Raw genomic sequence first — 16,439 nt, forward strand, 5'->3', positions numbered from 1 at the left:
TAATGAACTAGTATGGTGACAAGGAAAATGAATATAAATTGAATGCAAATAGTGTGATTTCAGGTCTCCTTCGCCCTTCTCAGATATGTGTGGAAATCGCTTGCCTATGCTGAAACAGATAACTTTTTTTTTTTTACTGGTAATTCTTTTTTGCTTAAAAGAGCTGGGTGACCACTGGGGGGTACAATTGACTGCTGTTAGTTCTTTCCCAGAATTCTCGGCTGCATATTAGTCATATGCCATTACAGAAGGTATTGCTATTTTTTAACACACAAAAAGCCTTTGGCAGTCAGAACCAACCTAATAAGTAAGAACTGTGCAAGTACAGCTGATAAGAAAATCTTATGTAAGGGGGCTGATTGCAGTTATTAAACTGGCACCTGGATGTGAAAGTTTGCAGGATACGCCGAGATCTTGCATCACAGACTTGGCTCCTTTGAAGGCCTGGTGTGTTCTTGCTTTTGTTCCAGTTGAAATTGTCCTAGTTAAATTATGTAATTACCTTATTAATTGGCACTCCTAATCTGACTCCTGCGTGTTTTACAGTTAACTGTGCCTTTAATGAAGAATGTTTTGAGAAATCAACTGTAAAGGGCCTTAAGAAAATAGTGTCTACAGTAGTTAAAAAGTCCTTAAGGTAGTTTTTTAACTGACTGTTCTGATTGGAGTGAACATGGGATGATGGTAGGTTTTCCATACGCTGAGCTTCAAACCTCTCTACCCTATAATATTCTACAAGGGCCCATTGTGTCTATATAATTTAAACATTGGCAGTCTTAGGAATGAGTCAGATTTCATATTAATTTTCAAAATTTCAGTGTGTCTTTGGTGTTATTTAAATGTCATTGGGGGTATTTAACAATAGGCACAGTAGGTGACCCCTTTGAAGCAGGTGAGCACCTGTTCTTTTCTGATTGTAGTCCTTGCAGTATGACACAATGAATGACTGGTAAATCCCTGGTGCTCAGTCGTGTTGCAAAGAATAACTGGGAAAGAAGGGTGAGGTAGGTCCCCTCCTATATGTAAAACTCTTTGGGAGGGAAAGAGCTGAACAAATATGGGGAATTCATGGGGGTTTTGAAGAGAAATCCTTAGAGCCACAGGGGACAGGTGACTCGGTGCACAGTGGGACTGTGTGGATCAGTGGTTAAGGTAAAGGACTGAATCCGGTCCCAAGCTCGGCTTCCGACTCGCTGCAGGTCATCTTGAGCAGGCTGCCGGGCCTTCCCAGGAGCTCTAGCTGGATGACCCGCAGCAGTGCAACCTCTGGTCAGCACTGGGATGGGAGACCATCAGGGAGAACCATGTTGCTGCTGTAAGTGGTGCTCGGAGACCAGTAGGTGTCCCTTTTTCCTCTAATCCCTATCATCTGCCCCAGAATGGTGACTGGGGACACAGTGTCCTTTGATCGAGTGTGTAAACCCAAGTCCTGACTACTGGGTGGTTAAAGATCTCATGGCATGGTATGGAAGAACTGGGGTGTACATCTCTGTGTCCTGGCTAACTTCCTCTCTGATCTTGCCCAGTCTGGCCTCCCTAGTGTGCCCTGAGTTAAACTGGTGGAGTCATTTCTCTTTCCTCTTCCTGACCTGCTGTGCAGTGGGGCTGCACTTCAGTGGTGGATGAGGTGGGTCCTATGTATAAAGCAATTCTAAACTGTGTGGGATTTAAAGAGCTTTATAAATGCACTTAATTATTCTTAGTTGTCATTAACTCTGCAGGTTTCAACACAATGCTCACCTTCCCATCACTGTAAGTTGGTTTAGAAGAGTGATTGCTGAGTTTCTTGCATTAGAAACTATAAAGTTAATAAAGAAAGGGGAAATGTCCCTCAGTCCATTCCCAAATGAGTGTCATTTGTAATATTAAAGTAAAAATTTGAGCGAAGGATTTCATTAATTACTTAAACACCAATCATCTGCACACATTTCAGTTCTTTGTTTCCTAATAGGATTTGTTCTGCCTTATAGTGCAAGACTGAAAGTGTTAACACCTTAGATGAATAATTGTTGGAATAATTAGAAATACTGTCTTGTGTAACCTGCAATCCCTCTGGTATTATTGACATATTCATATTTCTTTTTCTCTCATATTTTCCCTGTCTCGTCTTCTGATTTCTTAAATGACAATGCCGAGAGAACAATCGCGTTCTTCAGCACCCTAGACCTTACAACAGAAAGAGTCAGCACCTAAACAATTCAAAGATTTTCCGGCCTTCTGCTTGACAGTGCGAATTTCGGTCTGTTGCAAAACTACAATTCCCGACAGGCAGCAGCCCGAAGCCCGCGGACTGAGCATGCTCCGGCCGGGAGGCGGATCGCCTCGGCCGCGCTCTGTGATCGCCATAACTGGGAAACAGTGGTTGCTGGTGTGGGCGCTCGGTAAGTTGTTGTCAGTAACTCATATACTACATTAGGGGGGTAGAATTAAAAATGCAGCGGCAGGGAGATCCGAATATTAATGTGCAGGCTTCGTTGTTTTCATGGTTTTCAAAAAAGAAGAGGATGAAATATGATGATTTTTTGTCAGGCAGCGCTCCGGCTGAAGTGCTTAGACACGCCTATGGTCTAAGGGGGACTGCACTCATATTAGGGCCCCACTGTGGTACAGTACTCTCCGGGAGACAGCTCGGACACAGGGTATTTTTAGTAATTAGGGAAGGGACACGTGTTGATTGTGGGGCTCAATCGTCTTCCTATGTTATTCTCCTCGTCTCTCGAACTGTGACAAATGCCTTGGAAGGAACGATTGATTTATATGCATGTTAGGTTAAACAAAAATGAGAACATAGTAGATCAAGCCCGTCTCTCCCTCACTCCTCTGAATTAACCCCTTAACTTTCTTTTGAGGTGCAGCGGGCTGTGCTTTGTGTCCAGGGGTTGCACCCGGCGCAGTGGATCTAGGCTGCAACTAGAAACACACCCACAGTAACCTCCTCTTTCTGCGGAGTTCCTCGATTTGCAATTGTGCATATTCGAGTTTCCAGCTCTTGCCGGCTCTAGTGCACATGAGTGGAACACAATGCAGAGGAGATCGTCTGAAACTTGAACAAAAAAACAATAAACAAGTTCAGGAAAGATGTTTTATCTCGCCACAGTACGCTGGGATACCCCGCGGTTAAAACGGGATGGGACGGGCGACGAATTCGTTTGACCCGCTCGCTTGGGCTCCGGGAATTTGAGACCCGGCCGCCTCCACGCTCCGGTTTTGCTGTGTTGTCCTGGTACAACTTACAGTTACCAAGAGGGGCACGAAATGATAGCAGCCCCCAGTCTGGAGTGTCACTCTGCTTGGAAAGAAACCAGCCGAGCTGCAGCAGGGGCAAGAGGAAACGGTGGCTCGCACTGTCCTTGGAGAGGAGTCCTTATCTGGCCACAGCAGTGCGGGGGGCCTGTATAAATCTGGGGTCTCCAGCTGCTGCAGAGGCCCAGTCCAGCAGGTTTCAGGTCACCGTTAAATCACCACCCTTGTTTTAAAGTGACGGACCGTTTTCACTGGGATTGATTGTGCAGTTGCTTACTTACGGATCCTTTGGGACCACAATTTCCATGCCTTCGGGGCCAGAGTTCTTTCGCCCCAGTCTCCCTCTCTCTGGCTGTGCTCCTGCCTGCTCAGCCCAGGACCGCCTCCCCGGGGGTTTCTGGGAAGTGAGGGCGCGAGCTGAAAACGTGAGCCGTGCCCGTCTGCGGATCCGTTCCGCAGGGACAGACCGGCTGCCCTGTTCAGGTGTGATAGCGAGGACAGCTGTAGCGTTTGTGAGGATGTGTTCATGATACACCCAGCAGAGCAGGAGTGGGTGGGAGTCCTGTGTCTGTTACTGTCATTCTTTATCAGGCTGTTGGCACACCCAGTTTTTATATGAATGGCAACAGGGCTTCTTCTACTGGTATATAGGTAGGCTGGTGAACACAGTAACCGCCCTGAATTACGTAACCGCTTCATACAAGACACGCATCCCCGTGCACTGCGTCAGCAGAGATTACAAGAATAACAGTCCTCACAATGTGACAAGTGGCAGCCCCGGCTCTCTAGCCCTTCCAGTTTAGTTGGTCCGACACCCATGCATATTTCATGAATAAAATTCTTCTCAGGAGTTTGTTTCTGTGCCTTCCTTTCCACACAGCCGGCAGCGGCAGAGGTAGGGTTGTGCTGAGCACTCTGGTTTTCAGACCAGAGCGATGTCCGTGGAAAGCTGATGGGAGGACTGAGGGAGCGGATTTTTCCAGCACAAATGCGGATAAGAGTTCCCGGCCGGATTCAGGGAACTGTGGCACACTGTGGATGTCACGTCTGCGGCTGTGAAAACGTTGCATTTTAATGCACAGACCTTAACAAGGTTTGGGAATTAAGTGCTGCTTTGTAGCTGTGTGACTCTTTATCCCCCATGTGTAAGACAACTGACACTGCAAGTCAGTTCCCCACCCCTGTCGGCTCACTTTGTGTCTGGTATGTACAGGCTAATTCCTGCCTCTCCTGCTGCTGCACTGGTGGTTTGTCTCCTTTTCGAGAGCCGAATGTCTCTGGAATACTAGCTAGTGTCCCCACCACTGCAGGAAGAGCAGACGGCAAAGACCAGGCAGCCAAAAGCTGGATTGGAGTTTGCTCATTTCTCAGGATTATCAGATGGTTCTGTAACAGTGTCTATGGTAGCAGCTGTCCATATGCTGGGCTTGTCTCTGTAGGCCTACCTCTGAAAGCAGTGCAGAGAGTCCGAGGATAGAATCAGACAGCTTTGATTTCTCTTCTGGGGCATTAACGGAGCGCTCAGTTACATTTTCTGTGCTTTCCAAAGGCAAGTCTCCTTTTTTTGCATTTTAAAAAGAAAAGTGTGCGGAATCATAGTTTGTTAATCGGTGTCTGCAGTCTTAAAGTTTGCTTTCACTTCTGTGACTTCTGGTGTATGAGAACAATCGGACTAGAAATGAGAGAAGGCAGTTCTGCCCATTTTGGCCATCTGGTTGCTGGCGGCTGATTGGTTCAAAGATCTCCTTTGACGACACGACGGGGCAGCTTGTTCCATACTCCCACAACACTCTGCGTAAAGAATCGCCTTCAGGCCTCAGGTTTAAACGCACAGTGTTCTTCCGCAACTGCTACAATTCAGAGAGCCCCATTGTTAGGATCGTCTCATGGCGGGTGCATTGTGGGGTTCATGATCAGAGGGGTGTCCTTCAACTCAACCAGCTAGCGACAGATCTTCACGTGGAAGCTGGACTCGTGGTTAGGCTTTCAGCTGGAGGTTGGCAGGTTTAAATCCTCTTTTGGGTGCTGCTGTTGTTGAAGATAAGAAGTTAGCTTACTATTTTAAATAAAAAGGACTACAAGGGAACCTTTCAGGTAAGCTGTGTAGCTGTCGCGTAGATTAAAAAAAAAAAATTTCTTGCAGCGATGCAGAAGTATTTTTCTGGAAGCATGTTTTAGAGGTCATTTTTTTCCATCATTACAGTAAAGTTACAAAGAAAGAATTATGTTTCTCTTAGCTGTTGACCTAAGGATTCATGCGAAGATAGTTAAGATTACTGCGAGTCAAGGACATTTGACCCACCTAAGCCTGTTTGATAGTTTGTATGTAATGGATCCAAGAATCTTTTCCCAAATTCTTTCAGGATATTCTGGATATCGGCTTCAACAGCATGACTGGGGAGCTATTATCCCAAAACCTGATTAAAGAGCAACTATAGTCCCAATTTCTTAAACCGGATATTAAATCTTGGTAACAAAATAAATTCATCGATGGTATAGAAAACAATTCCGAATTTTGAATTAAGCACAAAACTGTGAACTTTGCAAAAGTGCTGTAAGTCGTCATTTTGTTGCAAATCCCTGATCTTGAGTTCCCAAGAATGGTCACGTGATTCGGCCCTTCCTGCTCACTAGTCGCTGTAATGACTATTGTAAAGAAATGTACGACTGTATAAAACAGGTTGTGTAGCAGACATTTCACTGCAGAAATGTTCCAACGTGATCTGCATGCAGAGTTAACGAGTCATATTTGTTGGCAAAACTGTCTGGTTGAAGAGAGAGGTCTTCACAAGGCTGCGTGTTTACCATGTAATAAGGCTGCTCCACGTCACCGGAGGTTTTGTTGCCTCGTTCTGAGTCGCAGAACATGGCGCTGCTCAGACGTGGACATTGAGTCTATTTTGTGATGTAAATGGCGGTTTTCCATGTGACTGTATATGTTACCGTCAGTGTAGTTTGCAATGCACTCATCAGTGCCGATTCTTTTTTTAAGCCCGGAATATAAAAATAACATTGCAGCTCCCCTTTTAAATCGCACTTAATTCCCCAATCTGTGATTTCATTTGGCAGGAGAGGGACACACAGTCCAACCACTCATTGTCCCCCTTTGTAGAAGTGAAGGTGCAGGTGAAAATGGGGGCCGTGGTCACTGGGGGACATGCGGCAGTCCTTGAGTGGTTCTTGTCCAGCAGCGCCCTGCCGCGCTGTTGATTTAGCACTAACTGTCTGGTCTTTGTTTCTCCGCAGAGCCTGTTCCTGGGTGATTCAGAATGGCTGACAAGCCAATTTGGGAGCAGATAGGATCCAGCTTCGTGCAGCACTATTACCAATTGTTCGACACAGACAGGACTCAACTAGGAGCAATATATGTGAGTGTCAGAATCCTTTCCATTGCACCTTGAGTCTTCCGAGACAGTAACCGAGCCCTGATCATTCAGCAAAGTGCATGAAAGCTGAAGAAAACCAAAGCACCTGATAGCGTAAAGGACATCGGGAAACCCTGACAGGAGTCTTGCACAGACGTTCCTTACGCAGTGCATCATGGTTTTACCCCCAGGGGAGTGAAGAGAACACAGTGTGGAGACAGAAAAAAAACAGAAAGGAAATTAGCAGGGTATTTCCAGAAAACAAAATGACATTACCAGAACTTTTGTAAATAAAGGAAGAAAGTCCCAGGGTCTTAATTTAAACAGATGTTTGTCTGACAAACATAAAGAAACAAAGAGAGGTTGCACACTGCAGTATGCACAATTTGCATACATTGTGGAAAGAATAAGCCGATGACCTTTTCTGGTCAGAGTTCTTTGTCAGAGCAGTGTTTTCGTCTTGGGTGCTTTTATTCAAATCTGTACCTACGAAATGCATCAGCTCCCATTGGAAGCTCTGAGTCCCGGCTGTGCGTGATCCGTTCCCCCGCTGGCATCAGGTGGGCATCAGCTGGCGCCGTGGAGCTCGCGGATGGTCCTGACGGGTGCGTGGTTCCTATCCCCCGCCAGCGCTGGGGTCAGGACCGCACAGGGGGCCCCGCTGAGACGCTAACAGCTGCCGATTCCAAACTCGGGGAACAGTGGGGTGCGTTTGTGCAGAGAAACAGGAAGTTACCAATAATTCCACATACAGGAAAACATAGAGGAAGACCAAAATAAAAAAAGATAAAAACCCCACCCAAAAATGAGTCACCCTCTCCCAGTTCTGGGATTTTACTTCTGCCTGCTTATGTTTTAAAAGGGACAGTATGTCTTGGATAAACTAACTGGAAAGGTTCTTTATGTGCTCTTAGGGTTTTCCGTTCTTTTGCCGTTTGTAAATTGCAGGATTCACAAAAAAATATAATTCTGATTTACCCTCAGCTGCGTTTTACTGCTCTGGCATGTTGAATTGTAATTCACATTGTGGTCTTTGTAAGTTTTAAGGGAGAAAAGTTGAGGTTGTGTGTAGCCCTTGATGAATGGAAGATGGACTGACCCCATACTTCCCATACACTTGTGCACTTATCAGCTGCAGGGGGTTTCAGAAACATAATCCCTGCGCTGGGCAAGGCAAGTCTGAATGTTCCTCATGTGACCAGCTCCTGAGCATGATGCCTGGTGCTCATGGTTGGTATCGGTAGCAGGTGGCGGCTGCAGGAATGGCCATGTTGGTGCACATATGGTGTGAGATGTTGGCCAAGCCCCTGGGTGTGTCTCCTTCAAGGCAGCAGTGCTGTGCATCCACGCAGTCTCCCAAGGACACAACTTTCCACTGTAACAGGAACCTGCTCCACTGAATACGGTTCACTACAAAGGACCACGCCTCTCAATTGTACGAAATCCCCCAGATCTTGTGGAATTTGAAGTAGTTGCCTTGTTACATTTCAGAGCACCTTAATCGCGTCTTTCAGCAAAATCCCGATTAATGCAATTCATCGTGGCGCAAGACGTCTAAAAAAAATGTAAATGTGTGAAAATGCTTTTTAGCAGTTCGTCTTACATTGAAAAAGGAATGACTAACATCTCCATAAAAATTCATTTGCAGAATTGCTGAATGGACTCCTCTTAACATTTCTGCTTAATGTAGGTACCACAATACAGCCTTCGTTACTGTGATGTTTTCCTATACGCATCTTTGCATTCAAGTTTTAGATCTTTATTTGACACACTTGGTTTTGTTCTGACATTCCACATGATTGTAATTGTGGTTCTCACGGGCTGATTTCCTACGCGCTCTTGGCCTGCTGTCTGGCACGCAGTGACAGGTGGGAGAGGGCAGTGCCGTGTGCTGGGCGCTGTCCTTTCCCCCCTCTCAGTCAGGGCACCTGTGGTGAAAGTCTTTCTTTCGGCGTTCCCTGCCTCTGTGCCTGCGCTGTGTGTTGCACAACAGCCTGATCCCCTGGGGCCTTCTCTCTTTCAGATCGACGCATCATGCCTTACCTGGGAAGGACAGCAGTTCCAAGGAAAAGCAGCTATTGTTGAGAAACTCTCTGTAAGTTCGCTGGGATAAGAGGTTGCACGGGGACCTGGGGTCCGGTGGACGACTGTTGAGTCAAGTGAGGCCCGTTTCTGATCCAGATCTGCAGTTTGTATTTAGAATAGTGCAGAGATCCTGCGTTTCAGCTGCAAGCCTTATTCATAGATCAGGAAAGGCAGTGGTTTCAGAGATCAGGGAGGGAGTTGCCCGGACTCTGCTGATTGCAATCGACGAATCGTGAAATTGCCCGGGAACAGAAACTGAGTGGTTAGTAGTCCAGGGATTTTGCTCACAATAATATTCAGTCGTTACAAGTCATTACAGTGTCTTATCTGACCCTGCTGCAGAAGTGACAGTGTTAATGTCTCTACACCCCCAAAAAAGCAGAGCCTTGATCGCCCTTTTTGATCACAAGAGTAAAAGCTGCAACCTCTAACCGGGCTTTAAAGTCTCTCTTTTGAGCATTGCGATAGCAGCAGACAAAAACTGAGCCATCTTTGTGGTTTGATTGAGCTGGTCGATCATTTTCTGTCTCTCTTTATTTTGCAGAGCCTTCCCTTTCAAAAAATTGCTCACAGCATAACAGCACAAGACCACCAGCCCACTCCAGACAGCTGTATATTGAGTATGGTAGTAGGCCAATTAAAAGTAAGTGTTCGTATTCTTCTGAGCATCTTTTAAAAGGTACCCTCACATCTCCTTTACTGGACATTAGTGTCCCAAATGTACTGTAAGCAAATCTGCTTCATCACCATTCTTTGAATTCCCCAATCCAGTCCATAACAATGAGATCATTGCAGGAACATTGAAGAATAAATACTTTTTAAGAAATAAACATCCAGATTCTTACACACTAAATCATTTTCAAACAGCCGTCGGTGTGTATTAGGACTGAGTGGACTGTCGAAGGTGAGGTGTTATTGACTTTTCCAAGGATGGTGTTTACTGGGAAGCGTCTCCGGGCTCATGCCAGCACTTCAACAGGGCTGGAGTTTTGACGGGTGTGATGCTTCACACAGAAAATAATTGTTGAGAAAACTTTCAGCCTCTCTGTAGACTTAATGTGCTCTAAACTCAGCTCAATACAGAGACCTGGACCAGAGGTCGTAAATGACAGCTGAGCTAGAATAGAAAGGCGGGAGCAGTAAAAATCTTGACTCGGAGGACTGAGGGTGTCTTTAGCCAGTGGCCAGGCTGTGCTGCAGTGTGGAATATTGACAGGGCTCACTAAACTGCCAGCCCCTGGTGGAGTAAGATGAGCCGAGCAGGCCTGGTCTCGCCTGCAGCCTTGCCCAAGTTCTTGAGGCCTTAGGGACAGGTCTGTGGGGGATCAGGCAAGGGTTCGAACGAGGGCCTCCTCAGCCAGGCTGCCCCCTCCTCAGGTCGGGGCACTGCAGCCGCATGTGTCCAGACCCAACCAGGATGGAGAGGCACCTGACTGGCTTCTCTCTCGCTGTCACTGTGCTCAGGCCGACGTCCTTCCTCAGGTCCTGGGCTTCCAGCAGAGCGTTCTGTTGAAACGTTGTAAGGAGGCCCGGGTGTGTACCAGTGAGGTCTTCAGGCTGGGCCTTCACAACATGTAAACACTCGGCCGGCTCTGGCTGGTGCTGCCCGCACCAGTAAGAATTTGCACACCGTGTGGATGAAATACTGCAGCAGCTGACCAAGTCCTTGATCAAAAGCATGCTGCCTTTGTTCCGTAGATTCATGCTTCGGACATCGGAGCGTTTTCTTTTTTAAAAAAAAAAAGATGCACCGATTGCAGGGGGTCACTTAAAGCATGCAAACACATTGGCTTGTTTATAACCATTAACCCGCCAGGGCATTTCTCTAGACTGAAGCTTGTGTTCATTTTGACTCCTCGTTTTGTCTGTTTTTTATTTTCTCTTAGGATGTAGCCTCCAATATACTAATATATGCTAAGTATTACCTTTTTAGTAGTTTGTACTCCGAAACTTACACAGTCGAGATTTCCAGGTGTTTGCTTCAATGTGCTGCAGATTGTGCACTCAGGCACACTTTGTTTTGTTGATGGTTGTGTTGTGTGTTACTCACATGCTAATACAGTGCCTGATGGCAGGCTCAGTGCTACAAGCTTTCTCTCACACACACACACACCCACACACCCACACACCCACCCAGCCTGAAGCCCTTGTAGCATGATTCAGGTGCACTGCTGGTACAAAAAGCTGCAGTCTGTTTGCCTGTGACATCCTTACAGGGGGATTCACCAGGCAGCTCACAAGTGATACAAGTCTGCAACATCCAGTCAGGTTTTGGGAACTGTCTCACGTGCACATCTAAAACAATATTGTTCAGGAGGGATGGCAGTATCCCTTTTTTCACAATTTCACTTTATATTAAATCAGAATTATTCATAGGTAGGTCAGGTGCATACATACGTATAGAAGGTACCAGGACCGAAGATTTCTCTTTTTAACTATAATCCTGTCATTGATAATTATTACTATAATACGCTACCAAAACCAGAAGATATTTAGTTGACGGTTAACTTTCATGAAACTAAATCAACAGCACTTCTCTATTTAGGTGCCTGTGGTTTTCATAGTCTCCATTTTGAACCATGTATTCACCAGAGTTGACAGTCATGTGACCAGTGTGCTGATTGGCTCTTGCTTGGAACTCGTCATTCGGAATAGGTTGGCGGTCATGTCCGACGGAGGGAGTGGCCGGGCAGAGGCGATAGGGGTGACCATAGGTTGCTAGGATGTTTTCCATGTGGGATACGTTCCCTTGGGATAAATGTTGCCAACAGAGTGCCCCATGTAAGCAGGGCCTTCAGGGGCAGGTATGAAGAACCATTATGTAAATGTTTGTGCTCAGTGCTTCCGCACCAGTGTGGCAGAGTTTCATGTGCTCAGTTTTACACTCCTGTTACTAAAGTGGACCCATCAACTGCTTATGTGCACCCAAAACTACCCCTGCTTCACCAACAATGTCCGCTGGTCACCAGAACAAAGTCTGCCTTTCAGGTGCTCAGCAAACAGTAGACAATGTGGTAGCTGTTTATTTTTATATAAAAAGCGGAATTCTTCCAAAGAAGTCTGCCACTTCTTCTTGTAACCCAAGAAGCCTGCCCTTGTGAGATTTCCCATATGATTTTTCTGTTTCGCTTTAACCTGAGATCTGTGTAGCAGCGTACAGAGGAAATATCAGCTGCCCTTGGAAGTGCCGTGGTCGATATTATATAGAAACCTGTTAGTTTCTACATAATGACCTCTGTTGACTTTTCTTTGTAAAATAGGGCAATAGTATTCTAATCAATAAGGACAGATATTGTCTGTGTATTGTACTATTACTTGTATTGCATTGATACTTTAAGGCTTGTTTTCCTTGTTGTCACTCCCAAGGTTAACAAGCAGATGTTTTAAAATTGTATTCCGCTTTGAAAACGTGACCTTCACTCATGCCAACTGCTCCCTGTGCCCTCTAGTGGTGCCTGTTTTAGTTTTTGTCTGCCCCTGAATCTACGTTCACACCCATCTGCAGTACTCATTAACACAGGAAGGCACTGCAGTAAGAAAATAGTCAACATTTTCACTATGACAAACTGATAAAACCACTTTTCGCCGCATATGTATGTGATACTTTGTACTTTTTTTTATTTAGATTCGTGCCTATATTGAAAAGCTGGAATCTGATGAACTAGTGTAGTGAAGTGCGTGTGGAGGTGCTGTTACTCTTGTAGCTCACGTGTGGACTGATCTGCGCGTTTCTACGTCTCTTGCTGTACCGCCGCAGGCCGACGACGACCCCATCATGGGATTCCATCAGATATTCCTCCTGAAGAACATCAACGATGCCTGGGTGTGCACCAACGACATGTTCCGGTTGGCGCTGCACAATTTCGGCTAAACGCTCCAGCAGGGGAGGAGGGGGAGGGGCAGGAGGGGCGGGGGGGGGGGTAGGCCACCCCCACCCCTGCCCCCGCCGCCGCCGCCGCCGCCACCGCCACCACCACCCTCCCGTGATCATCCACGTCTCTCTGAGGTCCGCCTCCGCCACTGGATTCCAAGTATCATACACAAACCCGAGCCGCCAAGCAGGGCCGCCTTCCCCCCCCGCGTCCCCGCGCCCGGCCGCCGCTGTCTGCGGGGTGTGTGCTCCGCCCTTGTGCGTGATGTTTGGAAGCCAGCCGTCTCCGGTCACAGCCCCCTGGCCTCTTCTCTTCCAGTCCTCCCCCCTCTCGGTCCTCTTTCCCCAGTCCCAGTGTGCGTTGTTACCAGCATGCCTTAGAGAATCAAGTACACACCAGGCCTGTTCTTTTTTTTTTATTATTCCCTAAACTTTTACTTTTCTCCGTCATTGTACGGACAGGTTGCTCTAGCGATCCAAAGATCTGAAACTTAGCCAATGTGTGCGGTCAGGGTACCCCCCACCCGACCGTTCCCTAATCCCATTAGTATTCCTGGGTCTGTCCGTTCTGCGCAGCCATGATTACTGAAGCCACATGCACAATAAAACCTTGCCATTTTTTTTGTTAATCATGGAATCTTCCCATCTTTCCTCCTGTCATCTCAGTATTGTCGCTTTGGCCTTGTTTTTGCCCTCTCCTCGCACGCCTCCGCCCTGTTTAACTGTTTGATCGTGCAGCGCAGAGACCGGTTTCTTTTCACAAAGAGATAGAGATCCACGGACATCTGGGTCCCCTTCCCCCCCGGCAGCCACGCCTTCCTAAACCTCTCAAGACGCGAGCCGTGATCGGGGGGCGGCTTCGATCAGCCCCCGGCCGCCTAGAAATCAAACTGCCGAAGAGCCGGGGAGTGAGCTCTGCTTTTCCGGCCAATGCCACCACGAACGAAAGAGCCGCTGGTACCTGAAGATTTTTCCTGAGGAGGACAAGACTAACTGCTCCAGTTAAAGTTCATTTCATTTTCCACAGCTCCACCCCAGTTAGTCCTGTTCCTCATGTTTCTGCGTTGTCCTTACCTAGCGACTTGTAGTTTGCTCTTCATACCAACAGACTGAAGTGCCCTGTGGGCCAGGTGGTGTGTTAAAGTAGTGAAATAAGAACTGAGGGCACTCCGTTCCGTGCCAGGGTGAGGCTTTTCCCCCCGAAAAAAATGTCACACGAAAAGCAGAAGGATGGTCTCGGCCTTCAGCGCTACAGGGTTCACCTGTTTGTCCATGCTTTTGTGGGAGAAATGCTTTTTTTTTTCCTGTTGTTTTGTTAACCTTTTTGCACAACTGAGGGAGGAGAAATACAAACTGAATTATTCTGGACTGGATCTCATTGCTAGCTTCATATACACTGGGAGTTAATGGCATTGTGGTACAAAGGGTAGTTTAAAAGACATAGGGACTTGACTGTAATAAGCCATTACATGGGTTCAGTTACTGTTTCTTTAAATGGAAGGGGTTCTGTGGCCACATGTTAGTGAAGGAAATAAAAAACTGAAAGGAAACCCAATTAAAGTGTTTTAATTGTAATTCTGACAACTTCAGCACAACACCCCAGCTATTAAGAATAATCCGTACACCACACAAGCCCATGAATTTAGTTTTTTTCCCGACAACTGTGTTGCCCAAGGTTTGGGGTACACTGAAACATGACAATTGTTTTAAGTGTAGTGGGCTTAAATTACAAAGGCTAATATGATTCCTCTTTATGACTGTTGTAATGAGCATGATAGCATTAGCTAAACATGCAAATGTATTGCATAAGTGCACTTGGCAGAATACTATCAAAGACTGTAGTTTTTGTTAAATGCTGTCGTATGCTCGTTCTGGTTTTCACCGAGGTTTGCCATTCGTAATGACAATGCTGAAATCAATCCATTGATTTTACACACGGCTCCTACTTGGAAAAAAACGTTCATATGAAGCCTCCGTGTCGCTCGGACTCAGCTCTGTGGAAACGTTTAGTGATGATCTCACGCTCGTTACATTCGCATTCTCGTCTCAATCCACCGCACTGTTACAAATGTCCAATTGTATTAGTCCACCTCCCACTAGAGACCTCTAGTGGCGTCTGTTGTCACTACATGTTTGTATAGGCCATCTGTGCAGATGGAACTGGTACACCTTTTACTAGGCCTGTAAGTGGTGTGTAACTGTATAGTTATAGTTTGAACTGGTTGTAAATGTTTGACCATTTTCCCTTTTGAAACTGCTCGTGTACAGAGACCAGGCGCGCTAGCAACATCATACTAAACAGGCATACTAAGACAGGTAAGCTGTTACCTTTTTTTCGCTGCACCAACTGAAACATGACACACGCAAAATCTTCATCCAAATTTCTTTGGCCAATTATTTCCAAATGTTATGGGTGTATTTATAGGACCAAGATAGCTGCCTGTCATTTTTCATTCTTGTACATATACAGACCATGACACTTACAGTAACTCCTAATGTTTAACAATTAAATCACCAAATAATTCCCAACATTACTGTTCCTGTTCAAAGGCTGGTTAGCCAGTTCACTCCAACCTTGGTAGGTATCACTCAAGTGGTGATATAGTTAACATTCATAGTGAAATGGGTTTCCTACATGAAATATAATGACTTTGTACCTTTTGGACCCACAATACGTTATTTGCCAGCAGCCATATCACCCTGCAGCTCACTGGAGCTCAGCAGGTGTGAGCCTGGTCAGTACCAGGATAGGTGACTCCTGGGAAAGCTAAGGCTGCTGCTGGAAGAGGTGTTAGTGGTACCAGTAGAGGACACTCACCCTGTGTGGGTCCTAATGCCCCAGTATAGTGACAGGGACACTATACTATAAAAAGGCGCTGTCCTTCGGATGAGATGTAAAACCGAGCTCCTGACTCTCTGTGGTCATCCCAGGGCGTTTCTCGAAAAGAGTAGGGGTGTCCTGGCCCAGTTTTCCCCTGGCCTTTACCAATCATGGCCTCTTAGTAATCCCCCATCTCTGAACTGGCTCAATCACTCTGCTCTCCTCCCTAGTGAGAGCTGGTGTGTGGGGAGTGTTCTGGCGCACTATGGCTGCCGTCACATCATCCAGGTGGGGCTGCACACTGGTGGTGGTGGTGGAGGGGATCCCCATTACCTGTAAAGCGCTTTGAGTGGAGTATCCAGAAAGGCGCTATATAAGTGTAAGGAATTATTATTATTACCATCTTGGCAAAGCACACTTTGTGCCAGGAACTGCCATTCCTCAAAAACTGGCCAAACCCTATCGAAAGGCTCCCAGCCTGACAAGGTTTCCTTATTCTGTTTCCCCCTGGTTTATCTGCAGTTCGCTCCCACTGTTAAAACGGGGACACAATTGTGTGGAAGATTTCAGAACTACTGGCCATTTTCTAGTTCCAAAATATACTTTGAATTTATCCATGTAAAACAAATACACGTTTACTTCAAGTTAAACCAAAGATTTGAACGTCATTTTATTTATTTTTTCAATATATTGCATGTAACTGTTTAAACAAGGGCTATACAAGCAAGTTTATCAACTGATTGAATGCCTGGCAGAAAACTCTTGCATAGCACACACGGTGTAGTTAATCCTGCAGAAAACAAATTCTGCTTTCTGGTAAATTTAGAAACGACACCCTGGTTCTTTTTTATCAGCACTGTCTTAGGAGGCTTTCCTACGCAAATGCCAACAAAGCTGCGTGCTTTGTTGAGGCACATCACATGCACGATGCAAAGCAACTTCACTGATCTGTTGTTACTGACAATGTCACACCGTGGAATTGAGGTGAAGGTCTTCCTTCCGCGGACTAATACATTTTAAATTAATATCGTACTTTACAAACACCCACAGTGAA

At 46.2% G+C, this 16,439-nt stretch overlaps 1 protein-coding gene across 1 annotated transcript; it reads left to right on the forward strand.

Moving 5' to 3' along the window:
* Positions 1-2,295: 2,295 nt before the first annotated feature.
* On the forward strand, positions 2,296-14,124 carry nutf2 (nuclear transport factor 2). Its single transcript, XM_069181273.1, has 5 exons — positions 2,296-2,381; positions 6,490-6,611; positions 8,632-8,703; positions 9,238-9,336; positions 12,451-14,124. The coding sequence occupies exons 2-5, from the start codon at positions 6,513-6,515 to the stop codon at positions 12,562-12,564; spliced, it is 384 nt and encodes a 127-aa protein (XP_069037374.1). The 5' UTR covers positions 2,296-2,381; positions 6,490-6,512; the 3' UTR covers positions 12,565-14,124.
* Positions 14,125-16,439: the final 2,315 nt, after the last annotated feature.

The sequence above is a fragment of the Lepisosteus oculatus genome, chromosome 20, assembly GCF_040954835.1.
Source record: "Lepisosteus oculatus isolate fLepOcu1 chromosome 20, fLepOcu1.hap2, whole genome shotgun sequence".
NCBI lineage: Eukaryota > Metazoa > Chordata > Actinopteri > Semionotiformes > Lepisosteidae > Lepisosteus > Lepisosteus oculatus.

What these genes read in the sequence shown, in the direction of transcription:
- nutf2 (XM_069181273.1), top strand. Translation starts at nt 6,513, where the DNA reads ATGGCTGACAAGCCAATTTGGGAGCAGATAGGATCCAGCTTCGTGCAG. An exon ending in CTATTGTTGAGAAACTCTCT is followed by an intron (nt 8,704 to 9,237) that starts GTAAGTTCGCTG and finishes TTTATTTTGCAG; the next exon opens with AGCCTTCCCTTTCAAAAAAT. An exon ending in TGGTAGTAGGCCAATTAAAA is followed by an intron (nt 9,337 to 12,450) that starts GTAAGTGTTCGT and finishes GTACCGCCGCAG; the next exon opens with GCCGACGACGACCCCATCAT.